Genomic DNA, 15,059 nt, shown 5'->3' with positions numbered 1-15,059 from the left:
AAATGCAACCTTCAAAGTTTAAATTAGTAGTTCAAGTTTATAGAACTGATAAATAATAGAGCTGGGAACAGAACTTTATAAAATATAACTCAAAATGCTCTGATCTACAAGCTACATTAGTAGCTAAAAGTATTATGATATGATATAAATATAGACATAGATATAGACATGGATAAATGAGTATTTAAACTTAAAAACCAAAACTGATATAAACTTCATTCCATACTTCATTAGAGTTGCTTCAGATTGCTTTGGCCAAAACTATGTTTATTAGGTATATTCATGTAAAGTATCCTTAATGTAAGAATTAAAAATCACTACTGTAAAGTTGACATATCATTTTAAGTAAACATATCCTTGATATGCTTTCACTCGAAATCTCTCTTAAATTGAATCTACATATTAAAGAAATAAATTTAGAAAAAATTCTGGTATAGGACAGTAAAAAATTAATAATAGCCCTGAAATGAACTAATTTCAGAATTGGCCTTATTTGTGACACTTCTTATGTTTCAAATTATAATACCCATTTTTTAAATATTGCTATTACTCCACATTAGTTATATGTTAGTCATGAAGATGTGTTTCTAAATTCAAGCACCACTGTTGGTGGGAATGTAAAACGGTACAGACACTATGGAAAACAGTGTCACAGTTCCTCAAAAAATTAAGAATATAGTTACTGTATGACCCAGCAACCTTTCTTGTGGGTATTTACCCAATAAGCTTGAAAACATTTATTTGCAAAGTTATATGTACCTCTATGTTCATTGCAGCATTATTTGTGGTGGACAAGGCATGGAGATGACCAAAGTGTCCTTCGACACAGAACTGGGCAAAGAAGATGTGCTGCATGTATACTATGGAACACCACTCAGCCATACAGAAAGATGAAATACTGCCATTTCCAACAACATGGATAGACCTTGAGAAAATTATGCTAAGTGAAATAACTCAGTCAGAAAAGCTAAGAACCATATGATTTCACTCATATGTGGAATATAAAACTGAAAGTAACAAATGAACAAAGAAGGAAAACAAACACAATCTCAGAGACACAGACAACAGTACGCTGGCTACTAGATGGTAGGGCGGTGGGGGATAGTAAAGGACAAAGTGGGTCAAACATATGGTGATGGAAGATGATTTGAACTTGGGTGGTGGGCACGCAAAACAATATACAGATGACGCATCATAGAAATGTATACTTGAAACCTATATGATCAAATCAAACAATGTTACCTCAGTAAATTTAATTTAAAAAAAATTAAAAGCAATTACCAGAAAGTTGCTACTATAGTTGTAGTGAATATCATTTTCTATCACATTATAATTTTTTAAGTAAAAAAGAAAGCAAATAGTACTTTGGAGACATAGTTTGTCTTACAGTGTTATTCTGGTCCTTGGAACACAAAAGCAACATACTAGATTAAAGAAATATGCTGAGGATTTGATCAACAATACCAGACTAGCAGAGACAACCACTAAACAATATTATGCAAAAATATTTTGAGGTTTATAGACACACATTTTTCCCCTTCAAAGGACACTAACTGGCTTACATGGATTGTAATAAACTTGGGAAATGTATATGCTTTTGAGTCCTTACTGAAACTCCTCAGAGTTATAGAGAACAGTATTTGCTACAGTGCGATTTCAAATATAAGATTTACGGCATACTTTTCGCATCTGAGAGGGAAAATGTACTTCACGTATATAATGTCATCTTCAAAAAAGGGTTTCCTTAATCCTTTCACTTTTCAACTGTTTACTAGAGTAGACAATACTCACTAACCAACAAAGCCACTTAGCTCAAATTATAATTTTAGAGACATTTTTGTCCCCCTCTCCTGCTCCTCCATGGCACCAAGCCCTACACATTCTAGTCCAAAGATGCCCCTGCTTCCTACCACACAGGCTGCTTAGAATAACACTGAGATCTGTGAGATGCCACCTCACTGTTCCAACCTTATAGTCAACCACTCTTTCATCTGACCTAACACATTCTGCCCCTGGGCCTTGCTCATATTATTTGCTCTCTGGAAAGCATGTCCTTTCCATGCCTGTAAAAATCCTCTCCTCAAGCTTCATTCTTTGGGCCTCTTCCAGGAGCCTTCTCTTATCTACCCATTCATGAGTACTAAGCTGCAGTACATTATCTTTCTGTGTAGCACTTTTCATATTCATCCCTGTTTTATAAAATATTTGTACGTATGCCTTTTCCTCACTTCTAGATTTTCAACATACTCAAGCAAGAAATGCCTCACAATCATTTTAATATCAGCAAAAGCCCCACAGTCCAGTTCCTTTGCAACCAACATACACTCCAGTGTTGATGGAATGTATGAAAGAACAGATTCTCGCATCAGACAAATGAAAGCTTCAGTGACCTAGCAGCGTTAAAAAATAAAGTAAGTCTAATGCAGGCCATTAAAACACACTATGCTGTCAAACATAAGCTAATAGAAACTGTCTTCCTGTTTTTCTTATATAAAAACAGGAAAAATGAGATTAATTTTAATAGATTATTTAATCCTACCACTTAAAATATAATACTTAAGCAAAGAATAGTCTCAACAGAGTTGCAAATCAATTACCTTTGCTTGCACTTTCTACATGTTCCAGTTCTTCAGGAAATTTCAGGATATCCCGGTGTTTTTCCTCACAAATTTCGGCAATAAAATGCAAGAGGGTTGTTTTCTGATCTGCTGATTTAGTATCTCTGATCTGGAATGAAATACAAAAATTTTAGTATTTTTAGTAACATAAATATAGATTCTTTTCTGAAGTAGAATTAATAAACTCAATTTATCATAAATAATTTTTAAAAAGTTGAGAGTAGGTTCCAGTGGGGTCACGTAACAATACTCTGGATTTAAAAATGAATTCCACATTTTAAAAACAAATTCCATATTTTGGATGACCAAAATAAGTGGAAAGTTAAACTTGAATCTATATTTTTAAAAATGTTTAAATTATTATGGCAAAATAAATGATTCTTATCTGGAGAAAATAACTTTCATTTATGTATTGATAAAAGGAGTCCAAATTAACCTGTGCTTGTGTTATCAGCGTTCTACTATTTCCTTTATCACACAAGTATATTCTCGAAAGCTAGGTTCATTTGTGAGGTTATACTTATTTCTAACTATCATTGATGCAAATTAATGTAAAAGAATAAACACGTTTTACCCTCCTTTACTTGCATGAGCCATCACAAAGGAATAACTGACACCTTCTTATGTGGTTTTATAAACGCAATCTGAGTGCACACTCGTGATGATGTGTCAAAGTTTATCTGCCTGCTTACACACTACATTTCCTCTGCAGACATGGTAGAAAAGAGATGCTTCAGTTAGAAGGGTAAAAATCTTTGAAGTATAGGACACAAATATATCTATGATGCGAATCTAAGTGTTTTTGTTAATATAACTCTCATACTAAACTAAGCTGCAAATGAAATCAAGGATTTACTGAAAAACAAAGGATAAATATGGCATAAAGTACCAAGTTTTCTCATCCTATTCAATGTTGTAATTCTATAATCCTACAATGATGGGTTTGTCTACTGATGTTCATACTGATTGGGGATTTTTAGCTTTAAGGATTACTCTGTTTAGAATAAATGAGTATTCTTCACAAGCAGGCTTCTGACAAGGCTGTGGAGGATATTTAGGTAATTACAGAGTAATTTAATTTCACTAGTTTTGTGACTCAGACAAAAAAAATGTGTTCAGTCAATCAGGCCCATACTGAATCTGTTTTGTGCTACAGCTTTTTAACAATTGTTTACAGCCCAATGATATAAACAACTTAAAAGCAACATTAGTCACCAGGCTCAAGAAGCAGCTACAGGAGGCATGATATTGAAAGTTCAAGTGGTCACGATTATTTCTTTTAGAATTTCTGGGATTACCTTTTCCCACATAGGTAAAATATTTAAAACTCGGCATTATCATACTGATCCAGTAAACACTTTAAAACACTACAAGGTTGAAATGACACAATTCAAGAACAGGCTATAAGAACAAAAAGCAACAATAACCTCAAGGGCAATTTGTCTGAAGTAAGGCTTGCAGTTGCGGAGGAATCAATGGGAGGCTCACTTTCCCAAAGAGAAGTCTTTACATGCAATTATGGTTATATGGTGGTGTATGTTCAAGACGTCGTTTTCAGAGTATGCTGGATATTCCGAATGATAAGCAAATTAACAGTGGCTTTTGTTATACAAATTATCTGAACTCCTAAATGCTAAAATCTTAGGGAAAACCAAAGGGATGAAGGGAAAGGAAACTGATCTATATTTTATGAACTTTGTGATGACAAACCTACACACAACAAAAACAAAAACCCACCTAATTTTTTAGGACACCAAACTGTACAAATATAATTTTTAAAATGCACGTGAACAAACACTAGAAAATAAAACACAAAAATGAAAAAATCACATGGTGCTCATATGTCAGTTTTATAGGTGATTTAAAACTTCAGCTGCTGACATACATACTTGTAAGTGCTTAATTTTCAAAAACTTTTTTAAGTGATAACTATTTATTCATAATATATCCATTAATTTAATTTCTGTTAAGAACTTTAGTAGCATCAATGGCTACATTTTAAGAAGATAAATAAGGCACAACATTTCAGTTAAATAAATATCTTGGTATCCCTGTCAAAATTAGAAAGAGTTGTAGAAAGAGTATGGACGTATTTTTTTAGAAATGCAACATCCCCTTCAAAGCATGGACAAATGTGGCCAAGTGCCTGTCTTGTCAAGCTAAGAAATACCTTAGTTGGTACAGGAGACAAACTGATAAATCTGTATTGCAATATTTATGTTTTTAAATAACCCCATACACAGAGTACCTTTTAAGGTTTCAAACTGAAACAGAATAATCATGACAAATATGTAGTCTTGTTTATTTTTCTCTATGTGTATGACCCTTAGATGAATCATTTTAAAATAAAATTTTAATACTTACTTATGAGAATATATTACTTTGTATCATCATATCTTCAGTTTCTCTACCACAAATACACCATTCACACTTTAGTCACTGTCTCTCTCAGGACCTACGGTGCTGTTCAGTGTCAACACAGAAGGCAACAAAGAACATTCACCTTCAGCAATTCTAATGGCTAATGGCATTTATTTAATAATTTGCTATTCCAACTGTACTAGCTGGATATATACATCTCTTGTGGGAGTATAAAAGTAACCTAATCTGAGTTTGTGTCAAATTGCTTCCAAAGTATTTTGGGTTAGTTTATTTAGAAATAAAATTGTTTTCCATTTAATATCTGGTTAACTAGAAATAATGTTAATTTTACACTAACATCAAATATTCCAATAATAGTTGCCCAGACTGCTTAAGTCTCAGTGGTGACTATGTGCATTTGAAGGTTGACTGCAGCAAGGAGCCCAGTGCCTGTTCGCATCCATGTCTCTGCTTCCCTCTCTCCCTCTCCCTAATCGGTGCCTTTAGAAGATGCGAGAGAATGAAGAAAGTGGTCACCCTACAGTTCTCTGTTTTGTATACACTTCCATACAGTAAAAACATAAACAGCAGTTCCAGAAACTGGAAATCTCTGAAAAAGTTCAAAACATTTTATATTTTAACAAGCTGAGTTATCAACAAATGATAATAAAAGTAAGAAATAATTCACTACAATCACTGATAAAGTGCCATCAGTTAATAAAACATGTCCTAATTTTAATTATAATCAACTGACCAATGAATGTTAACCATAAAGATTAATAACTGAGTTTATACTAATTATATTTACCTACTCTTTAACAACTTCCTGATATGGTACATGAATATAAAATAGCTTTAACAGAACAAGATCTTTTTCTACAGCAAATTCTGATCATTTTTTCTTCTAATAAATATGAGTGCTATATTACACTATGGAAGATAATGTTTATAATTGACATGTTCAAACACATTTCCAAAACTTTCATTAGCCTGACAGCAAAAATATCTGAACTAACTACCATGTAAAATATATATTTTTTTCATTTCAAATATTCTCCCTCAAGCTTGAAAATGTGCAGACTTTACCCTGTCTTTGCAATAAGGCAGTTTGAGCACACAGCCAGAGAGCCTGAGAAAACATTTTAATAATCTCCTTCAGTCACACTCCATCTTTCTGTGAAGGACCCCTTCTGCAGTTAATTTTCCCTTCTGCTGATATGTAAGCTTATTTCTTCTTCCTCTTTCCTCAGTGGGAACCAAAAATAACTGGTCACTATCCTGTGTATAACCCCCTCTCATAGAGTAAAGTTCCCTTCTCATGTGTCCTGTTCTCTAAACCAGTGATTTTCAACCTTTTTCATCTCATGGCACACATAAACTAATTACTAAAATTCTGTAACACACACACACACACACACACACACTATATATATATATATATATATAAACAAACACATACATACATACATATAGTACCTTTATATATAATATATAGTACATATTTTTCTGGCTACAATTTTGATTTATTCACACTGGATGACTATTGTTATATTGGTTGTTGCCATTTTTTAATTTGACAATCTAAGGGAAAAGAGGTCAGTGCCCTGACTAAACAGTCAGGTATTACCTATGTAAGAGTCAAGAATTTAAAAATTCTTCTGGCACACAGGTTGAAAATTGCTGCTCTAAACCCAACAGTTTCAGTGAGTTTAACTTCCTTACAATGATGTTAGTTATCAAATGTTTAATTTTTTCAGGATAAAATTAAACACTTTATTTTAATTTTTCTAATTAACTCATTTTAATTATAAATTAATTTTGTAATGAAAAATTAATTATAATTTATATATTATGTAATATATATGAATGGAACATTTTATATTTCCATATATTTAAGAATGGATCATAGAATATATATGTGACTAGGATAGTTAGAATCCATTTAAAGTTTCTACTGCAAAGGCTCCTATCATCTCCTCAAATAGCATATAAGGTTCTTGGTTTTGCTTAAAAGGCCCTTTGTGAGCTCGCCTTTGCCTACCTTTCTAACCTGTCCCTACTATATACCCTTCTCTTCAGCCTGACAATATGCAAGAAAAATATACAAGAAACCAACAGTGAATGGAAGGAAACCTGGACTCAAATAAACAATTTGGAACAAAAGGAAGAAATAAACATTCAATCAGAACAGAATGAAGAAACAAGAATTCAAAAAAAAAAAAAAATGAAGAGAGGCTTAGGAACCCCTAGGACACCTTTAACCATTCCAACATCTGAATCACATGGGTGGCAGAAGGAGAAAAGGAAGACCAAAAAATTGAAAAGTTATTGGAAAAAATAATGAAAGAAAACTTCCCCAATCTCATGAAGGAAGTAGACATACAAGTCCAGGAAGCACAGAGAGTCTCAAACAAGTTGGACCTAAAGAGGACCACACCATGACACATCATAAGTAAATTACCCAAGACTAAAGATTTGGAGAGAATCTTAAAAGCAGCAAGAGAAAAGGTGACAGTTACCTACAAAGGAGTGCCCATAAGATTATCAGCTGATTTCTCAAAAGGAACCTGGCAGGCAAGAAGGGGCTGGAAAGAAGTATTCAAAGTCATGAGATGCAAGGACCTACATCCAAGATTACTTTACTCTGTCCAAGAAAGCAATCATTTAAGATGGAAGAGCAGATAAAATGCTTCCCAGATAATATTAAGTTAAAGGAGTTCATCATCACCAAGCCCTTATTATATGAAATGTTACAGGGACTTATCTAAGAAAAAGAAGATGATCAAAACTATAAACAGTAAAATGACAACAACCTCACAACTGTCAACAACTGAACCTAAAACCAAAACAAAATCAAAATAAACTAAGCAAACAACTAGAACAGGAACAGAATCACAGAAATGGAGATCACTTGGAGATTTATCTGCAGTGAGGTGGAGGGTAGAGAATGTGGGAAAAGGGAATAAGTAGCATAATTGGTAGGTACAAAATAGACAGGGGGAGGGTAAGACTAGTATAGGAAATGGAGAAGCCAAAGCACTTCTATGTATGACCCATGGACATGAACTAAGGGGATGATTGCTAGAGGGAATGGGGGTACCAGGTGGAGGGGGGAAAAGGGAAGATAAAAATGGGACAACTGTAATAGCATAATCGATAAAATATAGTTAAAAATTCAATGGTTCTCTATAACTTATATCATAAAATTCAAATTTCTAATCAGAATCGTTACCAGCACAGATTTTGGATTCAGAACAAGGTTTGAGCCTTCATTCTTTCATTTCCTAGTTGTATGACCTTGGGCAAGTTACTTAACACTCTATGTCCAAGCTTTCCCACCCATAAAATGGGCATAAAATAATATTTGTGCTTACAGACTTGCACAATTGAATAAGGTAATATATTATCATGACCATATCATTGTCTAGATTAGAAGTGATGGGAGCCAGCTGTAGAGTGATCTACACAAAGAAGGGATGTGGAGCCATCTCCACACAGAGTAAGTCATTAGCATAACCTTGAAGTCCCTCTGTGCTTTGGCCCCTGTTGCCATCATGATCATATCTCTAGCTCTAGCTATTATCCTTTACTTAACCCCCTTCAGCTGCACTCCTAGCTGCTGCTCCTTGTATTCACCAGGCATGTGTCTTACTCAGAGCCTTTATGAGGGCTTTTTCTCTGCATGGAAGCTTTTGCTTTTACTGAGCTGCATCTTTCCCTTCTGTCAACAACTATTTTTAAAAGTCACTTTCTCATCATGGCCTTTCCTAGCCTATCTAAAATTGCAATAAATGCTTCTAATACATCTTACCTCCTTCCTCTTTCATTTTTCTTCATAGCAATTATCTCAAATATATTATATATTCTATTCACTTATTTATTGAATCTCTCTCCACTAGAATGTCAGCCACACAAGTACAGGACTTTTTTTTTTTGTCTTCTTTTCACACTTTTCTATACCCAGAATCCAGAACAATGGCCTGCACATAATCAGCACTTAATACCTTAATATATATTTCTTGAATGCACAAATGGGTGAAGATTTCTATCGATTTTCTTATGTTCTTCCTGAACTTAGATGCCCTTCTTTCATCAGGTGGTAGTATGCTACTCCTCCTTTAAGGGGGAGTGGACCAACACTCGTTACCCATTTATCATGTGCCTATGGGCCAGGCACTTTGATAAGGCACTTTATATGCATCAGTTTTTAAAAATTATAATTCTCAAAATTTTCAGTGTGTTAGTTATTATTATGCCCATTTTATAGATATGGGACTCGATTTGGAGTACTTTAGTTGCTTGACCTAGGCCACGCAGTTAGTCAGAGGTGGTGCCAGAACACGGCATGGTAACTTATGTGTGCTGCATGTATAATAGGTATCAGACTGAATTAAGTGTCATGGTTGATGGAGAAGGTGTGTGAGGAGGGGCAGATGTGGGGGAGGGGTTTAAAGAGTGGTGCTAATGAGCCTTTCTCATCTTTCTTGAACAGAATTAATAAATTCAGTTTTTGTTTTCCCATAGTGGTTCTATGTACTTGTTACAGCATTTCCAGTCAGTCTCACCTACTAGATTGTAAACTCATTAAAAACGAGAACTGTATCAATTCTGTTCAGTAAATGTTCATTGAATGAATAAATGTGTAAGAGATGACAAAGGCAATTAGGACCAACTTAATGATTAGAGAAACCTTTGGTGACCTTCAAGCACAGTTTCAATACAGTGCCAGGGTGAAAAATTAAAAAGAATGACTAGGAAGAAAGAGGAGGTAATGTGTAAGTTAATTTATTAAAGATAGTGATTGTGGATAATCACTAGGCAATAATTTAGAGGGGGCAGCAGAGCTAAGAGCTGGAAAACGGTAAGGCTAGTGACAAAAATTACTGTAACTCTTTGTCCCGAATAAGTTCAGCATCATTTGGCCTGAGGGGTTGAAACAATAGAAGAACTCAGAATTAAAAATCATGAGAAAGGAGAATGAGTGGGCAATGACCACCTCACTAATTCTCACACCATGGTCCCTGAACCCGCAGTATCAACATCATCTAAGAACTTGGGAGAAATGCAAATTTGGGGGTCAAATACCAAATCACTAAATCAGAAACTTGAGGGTGGTGTCTATCGACCTGTGTTTTAACATACTGGAAAAATAACTCTGGTATCACCTCCAGGTGATCCTGATGCATGCTAAATTTTGAAAACTACTAGACTTCTTTGAAGGAAATGTTCAGGCAAGAGATGCTTGGCAATTGCCCACGGCTCACCTGTGCCCTCTCACAATTACTTTTACATGTAACAAGTCCAAGTGTCAACATAATTTCAAAGCTTAGTGTCAATTTCAAACTAGAGAGGAATTGTCTAGCAATCTGTGGCATCTGAAGGACAGAATCACTGTGAATGTTCTTAATTAATTTACATAAAATGAGACTGATTTGTATAATTTACCACGTACTTATCCAAGAGTTGATGGCCCAAACAATATGCTCCATGCTGTAAAGATTCTAGGTACATTGTCCATAAGTCTTCTAAACTGTCCCTCATCCTTCTCTTAAACTGTATTGAAAACATACTTACATGACGCTGCACTATGTCTTGTCTACTTTGTATTACCAGAGTGAAGGAGTACATAACCCAGCAGATCGTTCATGCTTTCCAACTCTAACTCAAGCAACAGACTTACTCCTTATTGGCAAATCCGAATTGTTACTTAAATATTTACTCAAGATTTTGTTTATTTTTAATTGTATTTTTCCATTATCATTTAGTCCCCTTATACAGCTCCCCTCCAGTATCTCCACAGTTATCCACATCCATGAATCCTTTTTCCTTTTTGCTTGATCCCTCCATCCCCTAAACTGTACCCCCCACAGATTGTTCTACGAGTCTGTCTCTGTTTTGCTTGCTAGTTGAGTTTGTTCACTAGATTCAACATATAAGTGAAATCATATATTTGCCTTTGTCTGACTGGCTTATTTCGCTTAGCATGATGTTCTCCAGGTCCATCCATGCTGTCACAAAGGGACATTTTCTTCTTTTTCTACTCAAGAATTTTGAATGAGAATATCAAATTTTATTTCCAGACATCAGGTTGCAATTCTTTCCATAAAAATCTTGCACTGCAAATGTATTTCACCACTCCTAATTTCAGGGCTAATGTATACTGGATTTAAGGGGACAGACACTTCAACACATACATCGTACACAGTTTATTCATATGCAGAGATCAGAACACAGTGGCTGAATGAATGTTTAAAAAAAAAAAAAGGCAGCAGGAAGAGGAAGCATACTCCCCGTGCATGACACAGGCACACTGTATTTGGTACTTGGCAACCCCATTTGCGGTTGCAGGCCCAGACTGAGAATGTGTTCATGGATAACCTACCATACATTATACAGGAACAAAGCCATGGGACTTATATTCCTACGAGTCACACCCACCTTGCAGAGTGGCACAGAGAATTATCAGCATGAGTAAAAGAGCACTAAGCAGTCAGCTGCAGGAAGATTTTCTCTTCCAGAAAGAGGCAAGAATGTGCAGGAGGAACACCAGGTTTCTTGCACAAATTGCTGTAGAACGAGTATTTATCAGACACGAACCCCATTTTCATATAGAAGGCAAAAGAAATGAAGTAATAAAGCAGTGTGGATATTCCTAAGGAAAAAGTTTCAGGATACATTTAAGCATGTCTGTCTTTAAAATGTATGAAAATATTTTTATGCAAGATAGAAGACTTTCTATATAGATTGCATCTGAGGGAAGGCCTTCAGCCACTGACCCCCCTTTTTCCCTTGGTGTTTATACAAATGACTATATCAAACTCAGCAAACTTATCAACAGATCCTGTACTCAGGATAAACTGGAATGGCCTAATCCCTCTGTGACAAGGACAGTGTTCTGACAGACAGCAAGACTATGCAATATATATTTGTACTGGATTGCCCTTGGCAAGAAAGGAGATAGTGAAATGCAGCAAAGGCACCTAGTTGAGTCATTGGGATAAGCCCATCGAAACTACCAATATGATCAGACAATTCAATTTCATTTCTTTTCAGTAAAAATTTCCCTAATCGTGGCTTCTTTTATCCCTATTACATTTGTATATTCATGGAACAGTTAATATTTTAACAATCATGAATGCTCCAGTGCATGTATCAGAAACAATGACTATTTGCCAGTCTTGATACAACACATGAATTCTAATGTTAGTCTCCTTTATTTAAACAAAATCAAGTTCTGTGTTCTCCGCCAAGGGTTGTTTACAAATTATTGCTTTCTTCAACACCACCACACAATGCAGTAACACTGAAAAAGAGCATGCATATTTTTAAAGATTTTATTTATTTACTTTTAGAGAGAGGGGAAGGGAGGGAGACAGAGGGGGAAAGAAACAGCAATGTAAGAAACATAGATTGATTGCCTCCTGCACGCCCCCAACCAGGGACCTGGCCCTGGCCCGCAACCCAGGCATGTGCCCTGACTGGGAATTGAACTTGTGACCCTTCACTTTGCAGGCTGGTGCTCAATCCATTGAGCCACCACACAGCAGCCAGCACACAGCATGTATTTTAAGGATTGCAACTGCCATAAAGACGTTAGCTCTGTTGCTATCACCAGCCAGGTTTAATATACATGTTCTCCTGGTTTTATTTCTAAATCTGTCATCAAAAATTATTTTATGGGCTGACAATAATTCAGCCAAAAGTAATTTACAGTACAAAGATGTCTTAATTCTTTATATAGGCTCAATCTTCCCTGTTTTACAATCTTGATGTTGGTATTATAATGATATTTCCAACAAAAAGGGAACAGATTATATCAGTTGTGTAAAAGTCAGACAATTTAATATTTTTACACTTGTCAAGTTAATTTATGATAACAATCTGTGAAAGAACAGCCTAAACTTGAAACCATGACAACACTAAATAGCACAAGTATTCATCTTGACTATCAACCTTTAGGCGCAGCGGGCCATTTGTGATGTTAGTTTCCCAGAGAAGACAATTGTGCTTCCTACTCTTCCTGCTCCACCTCTGAACATTTTCCCTTCTAGCTCCACTTATTCAAGGCCAATGCCCTGCATGTATGTATTAGCCTGAATTAGCCAAGACCAGTGGCAAATCAACAACCATTTGTACTTATTTCAGGAAAGGCCAAAAATAATTATTGAATTATGCCTATACTTTAAAAGGAAGAGCTGGACTGGTACTTTAAAGTGATCATAGCTAATCAACCTGTCCATAGTAGGCTTATCAAATAAAAATTCCTCTGAGAATAGGTTTAACAAATACCAAATTATTTTAAATTGGTATAGAAATAGTTTGCAAGCATGAATATCTTTAAGGTATTAAGTGGTTTCTTCTCAGAAATAGTTTAAGCAATTAACAGAAACTTTTTTATTGTCATGAGTATTTTACTTAACACAACTGTTTCATATGTATAAGGTTTGAAACTGGGTGAAATAGTTTTGGGGTCTTTGTTATGTATATGTACCTTTGAAGATTATCACCACCATCAAAGGGTGTATAAAACTGATTTTGCTATGTATTTACACTGTAAATACATCATATTTGGTGGTTAATCATTAGTGGTATTAGCTATTGAAAAACTCTGAAGGCCTAAGACATGTAAACTTTGGTAAAACGTAATTAGAATTTAGCATTGAGGAGCAGCTAGTCAAAGGTGAGTTACATAGCTATGCTGATGTTTGTATCTATATCCATTCATTCATTTCTACTACTATGCTCTATTCTACCGTACAAACACAGAGTCTGAGTTATGTCCTCCTTTTCAACATTCCCATTATGTGGTTTTCATTGGGGGTCATTATTACTGATATTATCATAAATACTGCTACTGTGGACATTCTTTTATTATAATAAAATATATATAAAATAAAATATACCATTTTAACCATCTGAAGGGCACAGTTAAACAGCATTAAGAACATTCATACTGTTGTACAACCGTAATCGCTGCCCATCTCGAGAACTTTTTCATCATCTCATGCTGAAACTGTACACATTAAACAGTAACGCTCTATCCCCTCCCCACACACCCCACCCCCAGGCCCTGGAACCACTACTCTAGTTTCATTCTTTATCAATTGGACTATTATAGGTAACTCATATAAGTGGGATCATACAGTATTTGTCCTCCTATGTCTGGTTTATTTCACTTAGCATAACGTCTTCAAGATTAAGTGATTTCCAAATATTTTCACCCATTCTGCGGGTTGCCTATTTACTCTGTTGATAGTATCCTTTAATGCTGTTGGCATTCTTATGCATGTCTCCAAAGTCTTTATGTAAAATAGTTTATCTGGAGAATATATGAGGACTGGTATTTCTGGGTTATTATGTATTCAGCATTTCTAGATAGTACCAAATTATCTTCCACAATAGAGGTACCAAGTTACATTCTCACCAGCGTTCCCTTTGATACATATTCTTACTCATACCTGATATTACCAGATTTGTAAAATTTTACCAATCTTATGGCTATGAAATCATATCTCATTATGGTTTAATTTAACTTATTGTAGGTCTCAATGTAAAGTGACACACTTTGGAAAACACTACCTTTTAAAATTGAACCTATACTTTCCACATGACCCAGCAGTCTCACTCCTAGGTATTTTGAAATTTATATATTATACATGAATATTAATACTAGCATTGTTTGTAACAGCCAAAAACTACAGATAGAAAAAAACTCAACAGTCCATGAACTGATGAATGGAAACAAATGTGATATATCCATGAAATGGAATACTATACAGCAATAGAAACAAACTACTGATATATACCATATTACGCTAAGTGGACATCAGACCAAACACAAATTAACACAAAAAATAGCATTACTGGATGATTCCATTCATATGAAATTCTAAAAAACAAAAAAGGTGAAACTATGCTAACAGAAACCAAGTGAGTAGTTTCCTAGAGCTGGGAGTGGGGACCGACTGCAAAGGCTCATGAGGACACTATACAGGTTGATGGAACTATTCCCTGTCTTGACTGTGGTGAAGGCTACACAACCTATACAAATAACAAAATTCATCAAACTGTATCCCTAAA

At 35.1% G+C, this 15,059-nt stretch overlaps 1 protein-coding gene across 4 annotated transcripts in view; it reads right to left on the bottom strand.

Moving 5' to 3' along the window:
• Positions 1–15,059, bottom strand: part of DIAPH2 (diaphanous related formin 2) — an 876,560-nt gene that overhangs the window by 437,840 nt on the left and 423,661 nt on the right. For all 4 annotated transcript variants that reach the window (XM_053916890.1, XM_053916891.1, XM_053916892.1 and 1 more), the window contains one exon: positions 2,598–2,727. In XM_053916890.1, coding sequence (XP_053772865.1) covers positions 2,598–2,727 — 130 coding nt within the window. The remainder of the gene's footprint in view (positions 1–2,597; positions 2,728–15,059) is intronic.

The sequence above is a fragment of the Desmodus rotundus genome, chromosome X (genome assembly GCF_022682495.2).
Source record: "Desmodus rotundus isolate HL8 chromosome X, HLdesRot8A.1, whole genome shotgun sequence".
NCBI classification, from domain to species: Eukaryota; Metazoa; Chordata; class Mammalia; order Chiroptera; family Phyllostomidae; genus Desmodus; species Desmodus rotundus.
The sequence above is the reverse complement of the archived record's forward strand: the minus strand, read 5'-3'. Positions and strand labels throughout refer to the sequence as shown.